This window comes from Lentinula edodes (assembly GCF_021015755.1).
Source record: "Lentinula edodes strain Le(Bin) 0899 ss11 chromosome Unknown C8R40scaffold_1, whole genome shotgun sequence".
NCBI lineage: Eukaryota > Fungi > Basidiomycota > Agaricomycetes > Agaricales > Omphalotaceae > Lentinula > Lentinula edodes.
The window spans coordinates 2,070,221-2,083,179 of NW_025764307.1; the positions used below are offsets into that span (position 1 = coordinate 2,070,221).

Here is a 12,959-nt window from a genome sequence, read left to right on the forward strand (position 1 = left end):
ATGAAGTTAGTTTTCATTCAATATTCTTGACCGTGTGAGATTTCCTTGGCCTTCAGCTTCAGTAAGCATCAAAACCTCTGCATTGTGCTTCTGCTCCATCAATTTCCTTCCGTCTCCGGCTTCGCATTGCAGATATGTGATGCCAACGTCGTGAATTGTTCGACTCTTGATATCACCCTCTGCAGGCTAATGTCAGTCCTCTAATGATTTGGTCACAATTTATCAGTAATTAGGTGCTGTTCTCAGTGATATTTCTACACTCTAGATGTAATGTACTCTGCCGGTTTAGTTTGCAGGCTGTTGTTTTAGAATTTGCGAAATGACTTATAAATTCGGAGCTGATTGCCGAGAAAGTTTACGGCGGTGCGCAATATTTCTTGGAAGATCCCGATGCTCTTACCATGTATTGTAGCACCAATTTTTGCAGTGGTGACTGTAAATTTGTACCTATCTCACTCACTGCTCTATGAGTAGAACATGCTCAAGTAGATTAGTCAAAGAACCTTGGTGGAAACCGCAAATATGGAAGCCCTGTGAGCCGGCCGGCCGGCTGTGCAATGGCAGAAATTTGATTGTGAGACTGATATTTAAATCCTGTTAATACATTTTCTAAGCTTGATCAAGGATTGAGGGTAATGGCCAGTACTACTTATCTAGAGACCAACATACAACCTACTAGAGACCAACGCATAATTGCCGGAGATCAACCAATAAGTGCCGGAGAACTGATGTTTGATGCATCACGCGCATCAATTCAAGAGCATGGAATATTGAACAAAATTTGCCATCATACAGGTCCTCCTATTATTTTGGCTTCTCGTCCTGGTAGTGTTCGGCCCCTCCCATCTGAACCTAGTGGATGTGGTTCTCCCAGTATTATCAAAACAGTACCTCCTCTGCGTGCTCGTATACCTCGTACCCCGCTTTCAGAGATCTTGCGCTAGCTGAGGAACAGCGAGACCGTTCCCATGTTGAAGCCGATGTCTCAATGCCTCGCCGACTCAGATCAATTATAAAACTTGAGGACCGTCACGAATACAATCTGTACTTCGCCTCTGCCTACATGCTCTGAAGATCAACTGATTTGTCAGATCCCGACATTAACGAACCAACCGTTACATTGGACTCAGGTGAGACACTGTTCAAGTCATCAATCAGGTCTATCGACTCACAGCGTCAAGAAATTAGAGTGTTCATAACCAAAGACAACGGTGTTTTACGGGGACTACTACAACTAACTCTACAATATGCACTCTCATACTTCCTCCATACCTCCACTCTGCCCTACTCTGCCACACCTTTTCAGACCCTTTCTCCCTGATAATAACTGATGATAACAATAACTTTAAGTTTAGAATGGATCTGGGATGAATGATAGCAATAGGGTGCCGGCTGGTTTTTCAGCGGCACCTCACTCACGTGCAGTCTAATTCTATTACCATAAGACATATCTTTGGAATGAATTGTCCCTCCCGGGACTGTCGCGACGAGGCAGGAAGCGGGAGGCGGGAGGTCCAGATATGCCTAGGAGCGACAGTGGCAGAGCGAAGAGGCACAGAAACAAGCACAAAGCACAGATGAAAGAAATAATGATCTCGAACAACAGTGGGATAGCGTCAAAGGCCAATCACACCAGCAATCAAAAGGGAATCTAGTTGCCCAATGACCAAGTTAGATAGGTAGTATCTAAAAGGATACAAGTACTTGCCTAGTTGCCCAATGACCAAGAGGTCGAGATGGGGAACTAGGGCCTGTCTACTGTCCTTTATATACTACTCTTGTCTACTGAGTAAGCAATTGTAAATAACGATGCAATATAGAACAAGAGTGAGGAATCAATATATACGAGTAATAATGAGTCGATAATGAACCATAATGAACTAATCAATGAATAAGGATGAGTTGTATGGAAGCGTATGGAAACAAATGGAACTAATGGGATGATCGTGTGATGAAGTACCATAAACATGTGAAAACAGATTGATGGGAACACACCGCGCTGATGGCGCATCAAAGGGCGCATCATGAGACTTCATGACAGGGACGTGTCCGCTTGGTGGTTCCCCCGGGTTGACCGTTAGTAGCATCTGCTACCAACCCTGTTCCTCCTTGCACCTCCCTTCCCTAATGGAGGTACCTGCCAGGGATGTGCTGGTGCAGGGTTCCAGTGGTTTGGTTCAGCTGGCAGCTATTGCCAAAGCATATTCTGGTTTGGCTCAGCGAGTTGTTTCCCCTCCCGCTGCTCAAATGCCTATAAAGGGTGCAGGATCTGATCTCCTTTCTGCCAATATGCCTTCCACACCTTGTTCCACCTTGGTACCATGTGCTTTCACTGCTTACCCCTACCGTGCTGAAAATCAGCACCTAGTTGCTCGAGTCCGGTTGTGGGAGTCCCAGCAGGAGAATTTCTCCCTTATGACTGCTCTTTGGGATACTTCTCATGCCCTCGAATCTTGGCAACAAGAGGTGGAGCAACTGCGGACTTCTAGTCGCAAAGTCTTCCGGGACCTCCTTTCTGGGCTCACATTCCATTGGGAGCTCTCACGTGTGAAGCTCACCTCATCTACTAGTTATAATGTTCCTATGTTAACGTTCTAACTATTACAATTTGTACCACACAATTCTCCTATGTTTCCTAGCCCCTGGTTGCATCCACCTTTATTGGTTATCACCCTAGGGACCTCTCTAGACCTCCTAGGAACCCCTTCAAGGGTCATATCTCACAATCAGCACTACTAGGTCACTCCTATCCTTGGTTGTGGTTCCCGCAGCTCCCTTCAAGCTCTGATATTAAATCCACCCCTAAGACCAATTCTGACCCAGGTCTTACACCTTCAACACAGTTCTGAGATAAGATCAATGGTATATTTCTACAGGTGGTTAGTGTCATGATTGCACTTGTCACACTTGTTGCATGTTTGGCACAGTAGTTGCACTTGTCACACTTGTCGCATCCTCTATGGTTGCACTTGTCACACTTGTTGCATGTTTGGCACAGTAGTTGCACTTGTCACACTTGTTGCATGTTTGGCACAGTAGTTGCACTTGTCACACTTGTCGCATCCTCTATGGTTGCACTTGTCACACTTGTTGCATGTTTGGCACAGTAGTTGCACTTGTCACACTTGTTGCATGTTTGGCACAGTAGTTGCACTTGTCACACTTGTCGCATCCTCTATGGTTGCACTTGTCACACTTGTTGCATGTTTGGCACAGTAGTTGCACTTGTCACACTTGTTGCATGTACAGTAGTTGCACTTATCACACTTGTCGCATGTACAGTAGTTGCACTTGTCACACTTGTCGCATGTTTGGCACAGTAGTTACACTGCTTTGATATTGTTACAGTCTTGATGCATCATTCCAAAGCTCGGCCTTCTGATATCTACCTTTTATGTTTGGAAGAACTTACTCAAATGACATAGAGCCAAGGATTGACTCAAAATGACTTTCTAGAACTCAAAAATTGTCAAATAAACCTCCTAGAATAATATCATGCATTAATCTGTCACGAAGCAGTAGAGGCGGAGTGACTAATGGAGCAGAACAGTGGAGCAACCAAGCAAGGCAGTGAAGTGGAGCAGAGACAAACTGGTTCCAAATAATGACAGAGATATATTGAGCATTGTAGTCATAGGTAATAGTAAGTGAACACATACCTGGTCCCAGATAATGACAGAGAGGTTAAGATGAGGGACCAGGCTGTGGAGGGTTGGCTATATATATACATAATTTGGTCTGCGAGAAACAATGATGTAATACTGTACAGTTCAGGGGCAAGGAAGGTGGCGGAAGCCAGTAGAAGGAGAAGGTAGGTCAGGTGGATCAATAATTGATGAGAATTAATAGTGATGGGAAAATGTATCATACAAGTAAAGGTGTCGTGATGGTGGGAAAAGAAAAATGATAGGGGCTGTGTACTTTATGACATAATCTAAAAGACTGTGACTCAGTCTAATAGACCAATCAGGTTGCATGGTTGAGGAACCTGGGAAGATGATTGAAATGCTGTGAGGCTCCAAAGGCATATCAAATGTTGACACTCTCATTCATCCATCTGTCTGTCCTAAAATATTGCATTTTTAAAACCAGTTATGTAGTTAGTGTCTGTGGTTACACTTGTCACACTTGTCGCATCCTTTGCACTTGTCATACTTATTGCATATTTTGCACAGTAGTTGCACTTGCACTTGTCACACTTGTCACATGTTTGGCACAGTAGTTGCACTTGTCATACTTCTCACATGTTTTGCACACTAGTTGCACTTGTGTTGCAGTACTTTACTTGTCACATTCTCTATGGTTGCACTTGTTGCACCTGTTCACTTGTCACATCCTCTATGGTTGCACTTGTCACACTTGTCACATGTTTGCCACACAGAAAATGATGAGAATGTCTGAGGTTTTTTTGTATAAATTGTTGCATTAGCTACCTTCTTCTGTGATGCTAAAGCAAGGTCCTTTCGATGCTTGAGTTTAAGTCCTTGTCTTTCTGTCTTGCGCTGCTGTTTCCGCAAGAAGGTCTGATTCAAGCCATCTGACAAATTGTTCTCGAGATAATCAACTGTTCCTTTGTTCCGCTGAAGCATAAGTTTACTATTTGAGTACTCGAGAGTGGCATTTGGGGCTCGAAACTTTTCCTGTCTGAGTTCTCCTAGTGTGCTTTCATTGGGATCATTCGTAGCAGGTGGATACAAGTTTTTTAGAAGATGTGCAGGTATTTCCCGGTGCAGTACATCATGAGAAAACCATTTCCAGGTTTCAAATGCACCCTCTAATAGAAACAAAAGAACCCCCTCGAGATCGGGCAGCTGACCAGCCATTGCCATGATACAATAGACAGCCTCAGGACGTTCCCATCCTTGTCCATCAAGGGAACCAGTTGCATAGTCAGTGTCTGGACTATACAGAAGTTTTGGCTGGCATATAAGCTTTTGAATATGGTCAAGAAGGTTCAAATGGAGAGGAGCAAGGCTAAAATGGGTCATCCCCTGCTTTCGAGCGACCTGAAGATAGGGATATGTGATTGCCTGACCGTAAAGAGCATGTGCAGCAAGTTCTGTGAGTGTAGGAATGTCGTTAAGGGCACGATATATGTTAAGTTCAATGTTGGTAAAGTGGCCGGTTTGCTTTTCATCACGGATCCATTCTAGCATCTCGCGATAAACAGGCAAATGAACAATAATCTCAGCAGCAGCATCACAGTATGATTGATACCATGTATTTGAAGTGTCGGGAAAATGAGCAAAAAATCCAACATGCTCACGGGCTTCGAGATAAATGCCGTGATGATCCTGTTGTCCCTTCTTTGAATCCTTGTGCTTGAGGAGCAGACCCATCAACTCACAGGTCTTTATTCCTCCCCGAGAAGTCATCTTTGCAACCCGAGCCTTCTCGACATTATTCCCAAGACAAGCAGCAGCTTCATTGTCTTTGTTTGGGAGGCTGCAAGGCGGCATCTTATGATTCACCTCCCAGTAGGTAATTGCTTTTGCTATTCCGCCTAGCGTGCATTTGAATTGAGTAAAATAGTTGCAACAGGAGTGTACACAACTTACCTTTATGTGCATTCAGGTCTTTGTGCATAGTACATCCACACCATACACAGAAATCGACTTCGGCCTGTTGCCCGGGGGTCAGCTTATTGAAATCATCCTCGCCAATTTGAAGGATGACAGCTTTGGTGATCTCGGAACTACGCACTGCACAGTCTGCATCTGATAGTGCATCCCAAGCACTCAAACCACTGGCAGCTTCAACTGCTGCAGCACTATGTTCTAGTGCGATGCAGAGAACTTCATCAGGTGTGATCATCTTTATTGCTTGTTCTCCTCTAATCTCACGTTCTGTTCTTTTCTTGAGCTCTCGAAACAATGCAAAAAGCTTTTTCTGGTCCGCGGCATGATCAGTGAGCATGCCCATGACCTTCAATAGAATTCGTGTTTGTCGTTTCTGACCCACTGGACTTGCCATATAAGTAACATATAGGCCATCAATGGTGCGTACCCAACCCTCAAGTTGTTCTTCACTGGTGTGACCTGGTGCAAGACTGATACCCAGAAACAACGTCATCTTTTCATTGGTATCTGGGTCAAGAAAATGGGCATGACGTGACTCATAGTTCAAGCCTTTATGGGATGTTCCATCTGAGCTAAGTATCACACCTGAAATAACTGATTCAATATACTGACGGAGTTAAAGTGGAACTGTTCACACCATTTGAACGAGTGATTAAGTCAACAGCTCGTAGCTGCGTTGCAATCTCAGCTTGACCAACTACGCGTCGAGCAGATCTTCCACTAATATTATTGGTTACTGTGATCCTGAGTGACTTCCCAACACTATGGATGATGTTGTTCACTTTCTCCGGCGACGCTCCTTCTTTGACCAGGTCCATTATACACAGACACATCTTTGGGGTGACGACGTTCTTCTTCTTCATTGTTTGGTGCGTGAAATTTTTGACTGCAACCATTGCTGCCCTCTGTAACCGTTCCGGAACGCTGTTTCACACCATCTTTGGTCCTCAAAAGTCTTTCACTCTGCTTTTTTGCTTTTTCCAGCTCTTTACCTAATCTCCACAGCTGTAACTGAGCTTCCTTCAACTCCTCTTGGAGGTTTTTCACAAACGGTGAAGTAGAAGATTCATTCCCCGATATTTGAGCTTCAAGATCCTGTGCATATTGGATCCATTCATTGCGTCCTGCCTCTGCACAAGAGGTATTCCACCGACAGTTTCGAAGCTGTGCATAGAAGTTATTTGCACATATTCTCTCGGCGGCGACCCGATCCTCGATAGTGATATTTGCACAGGAAGGAATAGCAATGGATGTCCTCTTTTTGCTGACAGGTTGGTGATTTTCCTTGGATTTCCCGGATCCCAGGAAGTTTAGTGCACGCGACTTTTCAGGTTTCCTCAAAGTATATCGAAAAGAAGAACGTCCCTGGGACTTTGAACCATTCACACAACACATATAAGGCAGAGCGGTCGAGCGTGAAGAGATGCGTTTGGTGTGTTACGTAACTATTTGATGTGCTCCTCAATATCTGTAAGTAATCTGTAATTTGTGCTCCGCCCATGACCCAGATCCTTCTCAAACAATTTGTATCTTCTTCAGAGCAGAATTCTACAGGGATGTATGGGGCTTGATTTTTGTGTTCACAAGTGGAACAAATCCATTTCCAGGTGATTGTAAGTTCAGTAAAAAACAAACATAAGATATCAAAAATCTGCTTCCGAGAATCCCTGTAACTTTACTTTCTGAACAGCTTTCCCTGCAGAACTTTGGCCTTTAAGTAACTTTTCGGATGGTAAAACCTCATTTACTACGTGAGCATTAGCCGAAAGAACCATACAGGACGGACAAACAATCACAAACATACAGGCATTTCGCTGACATTGCCAGTGCTCAAATTAACAGCAACTTCGACCAAAAGCGCTCAGGTTCTTTCATTCGATATCACCTTAACTTGATGTACTCGTTATTCAGGACTCATTTGTGCGTGTACAGTGAATTTAGAATACAGAGAGCTGAAAATCTTGGCTTCCACTGTGTCCCGTTCCATATTTATAACAGCTATTTGCCAGGACCCGAAATCGTGCTGCAAAAAGCGTCCGCGACAAGATAGTTTCAAGTACGTGCCATTCGAACAGAACGGTCACGGTTGATGGTCCGCCCACCGTTCCGCACTGCACGCGCTACAACCTCGTTGTACAAATGGGTTCGCCTTGTCTAGCGATTGGAACGTCGCCTGAACATCATATCGGCTTTCCCACTTGCGAGCTCAAGAAAATTGAACCAAAGACGATGGATTGAAAATACCGCTTCCGCATCATCGTATGTTGCTAGAGTATTATCATCTGAATTTTACTTACTTGACCATGTCATCTAGGTAAGACCATGTGATCTATCTTCAAACCTGCTTCCTACTACCACAAGTGCATACGCCACTCTTACTTTACCACTTTACTTTGACACTGCTCGAGCCAGGGGTACGGTCCACTATTCTCCAATCGCTAGCTAATAATACCGAATGTTAGTGAATATTTAGAATGTATACGTTTTCTTTGTCTTTGCAGCACATAATCAACGCCTACTCTCCTCCCTCTTTGGACCTTCACAGAGGCATCCCTCTCGAATTTTGGGAATTCATTCGGGAATTGGACCAGCTACGCTCACAGAGATTGCCCTCTGATCTCAAAGAATTTGACTGCGCAGTGGCTGCTAATTGGAAGCGCTTATGGCCTTGGATGAGGCGCTTGCTTGAAGCCAATCGTGTTTTCGAGCACCAAGGGCATCCTTCAGCGGAAGTTATCGACAGAGCCTTTTTCTGTGTCAAGGCGGTACTCTCGGTGTTGACTCAAATATTTTCTTCCTCTTCCTCGGTCAGAGTAACGCAGTCCAGCCTGGCCTGCAAGATTTTCGATTCCCCCAATTTTGCGGAACTGCTACCCCTAGCTTGGGCTGTTGCCGTTATCCATCCTCTGCATCAGGATTACGTTGATGAGGTCATGCAGATGCTGGATGGAACGAGCTTGCAGAAACTGGTCAATAGCCATAGACTGGAATCCCTCGCAAAACAGCTTGAAGCGTGTTGCACAACGATCACGGGTAATTCCCTCGACCATTGGATACACCTAGCGAACGACAAATGCCTACAATTCATCCGCAATTCATCCTTGGTCAATGGGCTGCAGACTTATCTGCTTTTACTGCTTGTGGACGAGGTTCCTGGAAACAGTTTTCACCTCTATCTCAAGAAAGCCAATACTGCTATGACTTGTCTAGACCACCTTACGAAATACTTAATGAATCCTGAAGTCTCTATCCTGGGATCAGCTCTCTACTCTCCTAACCAGATTCGTATTAAATGCATCAATGCTGCATTGCGTTGCTATCAAATTTGGTTAGCTGGTGGAGCTCGATGGGTTGCTGCAGTCCTGAATCACAACCTCATATTCATGGTGATGAAAATATGCGACTTTCTCGAAGGTGTTCGTGATGATGACATTGGTTGTGAGAATGCAACCCGCGCCACATTGGCCACAATCTGTGAACTTCTTCTGTGTATACGCCGTTACAAACCATATTTCTCTGTCTCTCATCGCATAAAATTGAATCTGGATCTGTGCGAAAAACGAATCTTTCAGAAGAGTCTGCGTTTAACCCTGGTGCGGATCAGGGCAAGTCCCCCTGATATCGCTCTTCGAAATGAATGGCAAATGTTGCAGCTCGAGTTCTATGTGAAAGATGCTCTTGCTTTGAGAAGAGCGTCGTGGGATTGTGCAAGGCTTTTGCATTGCTCATTTGACGAGGTAAGTTGTCTTGCCCGATATTTCAACTATGTATACCGCTGACTGAAACGTCTAGTGTCCCAACAAGTTCAGACCTGTCTCTTTAGATATTGTCCCTCCTCGTATTTGTTCACGCTGCCATTCCTACGCTTACTGTGGTGTCGAATGTCAGAGCCGACATTATGAACATAAATTGCAGTGCAGACAAATTGCTAATGTTATGAATAGTGAGTCGCTTAAACTCTTCATCATGGTTTTTAAAATACAATCTGCACCATCTTAGAGCATCCACTCTATGCGGAAACTCTCGAGTTTGTCATCGCATCTACCGAGATTTCTTATATTCAAAGTTTGTTATGTGCGGCAGTGCAGAAATTCGAGAATGAAATGCCACCATTTACTACGGAGTTGTCTGCCGACGAATTTAATACGGGGAACCTGGCGCTCATAATAGATTTATCCCAACACGGATTTGGCAACTGTGAAGTCAAGCTACAGGATGATGTCTATGGAGAAGTAGATGACGAGGGGCGCGTAATCTTATCAAAGGGTTTGGCCATGGTCTTTTGTGGTCTTGTTCCAGCTTTTGGATCAAAGAATACCCTCTTCGTATACGACAATCGCGAGGTGTACCTCGAAAATGGTGACGTTGTTGGCATAGAAGACCTTTTCCGCAGCTTCTCTTCATGGTGGAGAGATTATTTGGATTTGTAGCGGTACTGATAAATAAAGGCGCTCGATGAGCGTTAAATAAATAAGATAAATTTCCAATCAATCTTACCTTATCATTCACCGCTCTTCACTTTCGCTATTTGGTGCTTTTGACGGCTTCCAACACCCATGAAGAGAGATCCTGGGATATCTTTGCCTGGCGATGTATTCATATACGTGTTGCAACTCATTCGATATTCACCTACTTCACACTGGTCTTGGCAAGTCCTTGTACTAGCCTCGGTCTGTCGACGCTGGCGCAACTTTACAATCGGAACACCAATGCTCTGGAGACATATTGCTGCTCCTGCTTACGGCCTTTGCTTTATCAGTCTATTGCTTGAACGATCTCAACGATGTCCCCTTGTCATTGAGTATCAAGCAGCAAGACCTGATAACAGAGTCTTGTCTCTTTTGGCAGAGCATTCTGAACGTTGGGAGGATGTAACACTCTATATTCCACCTTCATCTTATATATGTTTGTCCTCTATAAGGGGTAGACTTCCTCTTCTGGAGCGCCTATCCTTACACGCTACTGTGGATGATCCCGAAGCTTATGCTTACCCACTATCCAGGTTCGAGAATGCACCAGTCTTGCAATCGTTGGATCTTCGCTGGTTCTATGACCATTTGGTACGGGAACATTGTGTTCCCTGGACTCGATTGACACATCTCCGTTGTCAGTCCATCGAACTGTCCAGTTTACATTCTCTACTCGACAACACTCCTACGCTATCCAGGTTGTGCGTCTCAGAGATTTCTCACAATTTGCCTCCCAGTGATCGGTCGCGATCGGAGGTTTTGACGGAGTTGAAAGGGTTATCTGTCATTGATTGTGAACTTCAGGTCGTATACTCCTTGCTTGACAGGGCTTTGAACCTCGTTGAATTGGGCATTTTGATGAATTCAGATCCAGGAAAGGCCAACATCGATATACCAATCATTCTCCCTCATCTCCACACCTTGAAAATCCAAATCAACGGAATATTCCCTGGCGTAGTTAATTTCCTGGTCTTCGAAGCTCCACAACTTTCCGAAATAGAGTTTTCTGGTTGTCATGCCTTGGATAATTCAGATGACGAGCTCGAAAATAGGTTCGAAGATATTGTCACCTCAGGAAGACTATTCATCCAATTTCTGCGAAACTTTGTTCAGGGATCTGGTTGTAGCCTTGTCTCTTTGACACTCGACTGCGAGGTGGACTTCCATGCCTCTGAGATGATGCCACTTTTCGAAGTTTTACCGTCTCTGGAATACTTGGATATTTCGGTTCTTCATATGGGATGTATTCCTTTCCGTGACATGACCCCGGCATCTGCGATCTTTCCTAAGCTCCAAACTTTGTACCTGCGCATCCCTCCAGAAGAGTGCTTGATGGATGATGTTAACGACTTAATTAGTTTGGCCACTTCAAGCAGCGTTCTCAAAATTCGTTTGGTAGCTAAATGAAGTTGAAGTAGTCAAAACAACACATGATACGCGGCTCCGTGTACATACTTTGTGGAAACAGCTGTAATGTTCTAGTATCTATGTACATTAAGAATAGGCTGGCTGAAAAAACAGTTTCACACAGCGGCAGACATAACTCCGTAGGCAGGAAAAGGCCCGTTCAAAACGTGTGCTTACATTGGAGTTAGCGTACAATCTTTCAAGGACGTGATGGTACATGAATTTCGCAGTTGCCCCTAGCTGCCCTCACGTTCGCGCCCGATTTCAATTTCGATTTGACGCGCCCTGGTGCCGCCTGGATCGCCCTACGCTCTTCAATACAACCGGCCCTATACAAGATTGAGAGGCTACAAGAAAACGCTGTGCGTATATCAAGATCCTACACGTTCTCTGTGTTTCTCCAGCATTCTCAAGAAATTCACTCCATAAGTAATAAATCAAATTGAATACATTTGAAACCTTTTCACAATTATTCGAGTTAACATGCCTAGGAGTAGCTAGTTGGCGGGAGGAAGACTCTTGCTTACGGACCATGGAATGTCTAGGAGCGAGATGGGTCTACTTTTTGAGCAGCCTTCCTCTTGTTATTACTAGACCCTGCGGGTTTTTCGAACTCGTCACCATCATCGATGTAGTTCAGTGATTGACTTCTGGCGTAACCATCCTCTCCCTTCACCCTCTTCGCGGCAGGACCCCTATTATACAATGTCCACATATAGCCGGACTGTGAGGCCAGATGCTCCATTCGATTGGGATTTGGCACAGATCTAGGAGGCGACGCTGGAACATCAGGTCCAGGCATAGTAGTGGATGCAGAACTAGGTACACGGCTGCCGGAGTGCGCCAAATTTTCCATTCGACTGGGGTTGGACACAGATCCATGAGGCGACACTGGGACATCGGCGATGGGTGTATTAGCATGTGGGGTCAATTGAGCCCCGGCCTCTGAAATATTAGAAAAGTTAAGTTTGTAAATTCATTGTCATAGAAGTCGTAACGTACCGATATCTTGGGGATGATAACCTAGAAGAGAAATCATGCTAGATTCACTTGTGAGCATTAAAATTGGAGCGTAAGTTTCTCGGACTCACTTGGGACCATCTACCTTAAAGATATACTTCACGCCTTGATCGAGTCGGACTTTGATGCAAAAAGTACTGGACTGTAAGGTGTAAGGATGAATGCCACTGGATCTAACAAGCGACGTACACTTCCAGCTATGAGAGTAGCTATAGTGTAAAACGGGGATGTCTGCTCGCCCAAGATCGTTGACATCATTAAAGACGTGGGCGCGAAAATAAGGCCTCGATCAGAGGATATGGATATGTTGGTGATGTACAATGGGCGCGAGAATAAGATTTCAGTCGTGGACCCGGAAGTGAGGTTTTTGGCCCTAGTAAGCAAGGGAAACAATCAATGGACGTGGCGCCTTCGAAGATCGAGAAGATTACCAAAATTGAAGTTGCATTCGTGCTGAGGTTTGCGAGGAGTCTTGATTGCTTGC

At 44.7% G+C, this 12,959-nt stretch overlaps 5 protein-coding genes across 5 annotated transcripts; 3 read left to right on the forward strand and 2 right to left on the reverse strand.

Annotated features, from left to right (window-relative positions):
* Positions 1 to 2,127: 2,127 nt before the first annotated feature.
* On the forward strand, positions 2,128 to 2,849 carry C8R40DRAFT_1164996 (uncharacterized protein; the record flags this gene model as incomplete). Its single annotated transcript, XM_046230612.1, has 2 exons — positions 2,128 to 2,577; positions 2,640 to 2,849. The coding sequence occupies 2 exons, from the start codon at positions 2,128 to 2,130 to the stop codon at positions 2,847 to 2,849; spliced, it is 660 nt and encodes a 219-aa protein (XP_046092681.1).
* Positions 2,850 to 4,322: 1,473 nt separating this feature from the next.
* Positions 4,323 to 6,442, reverse strand: C8R40DRAFT_1031508 (uncharacterized protein; the record flags this gene model as incomplete). Its single annotated transcript, XM_046223174.1, has 3 exons — positions 4,323 to 5,503; positions 5,559 to 6,186; positions 6,242 to 6,442. 3 exons carry the CDS (start codon positions 6,440 to 6,442, stop codon positions 4,323 to 4,325), a joined length of 2,010 nt encoding a protein of 669 aa, XP_046092682.1.
* Positions 6,443 to 7,031: 589 nt separating this feature from the next.
* On the forward strand, positions 7,032 to 10,009 carry C8R40DRAFT_1065233 (uncharacterized protein; the record flags this gene model as incomplete). Its single annotated transcript, XM_046225642.1, is given in 9 exon segments — positions 7,032 to 7,049; positions 7,187 to 7,192; positions 7,491 to 7,499; positions 7,578 to 7,635; positions 7,655 to 7,722; positions 7,894 to 7,998; positions 8,081 to 9,316; positions 9,495 to 9,522; positions 9,579 to 10,009. The coding sequence occupies 9 exon segments, from the start codon at positions 7,032 to 7,034 to the stop codon at positions 10,007 to 10,009; spliced, it is 1,959 nt and encodes a 652-aa protein (XP_046092683.1).
* Positions 10,010 to 10,135: 126 nt separating this feature from the next.
* Positions 10,136 to 11,455, forward strand: C8R40DRAFT_1164999 (uncharacterized protein; the record flags this gene model as incomplete). Its single annotated transcript, XM_046230613.1, has 1 exon — positions 10,136 to 11,455. The coding sequence occupies one exon, from the start codon at positions 10,136 to 10,138 to the stop codon at positions 11,453 to 11,455; it is 1,320 nt and encodes a 439-aa protein (XP_046092684.1).
* Positions 11,456 to 11,996: 541 nt separating this feature from the next.
* Positions 11,997 to 12,730, reverse strand: C8R40DRAFT_1165000 (uncharacterized protein; the record flags this gene model as incomplete). Its single annotated transcript, XM_046230614.1, has 4 exons — positions 11,997 to 12,400; positions 12,458 to 12,495; positions 12,547 to 12,617; positions 12,665 to 12,730. 4 exons carry the CDS (start codon positions 12,728 to 12,730, stop codon positions 11,997 to 11,999), a joined length of 579 nt encoding a protein of 192 aa, XP_046092685.1.
* Positions 12,731 to 12,959: the final 229 nt, after the last annotated feature.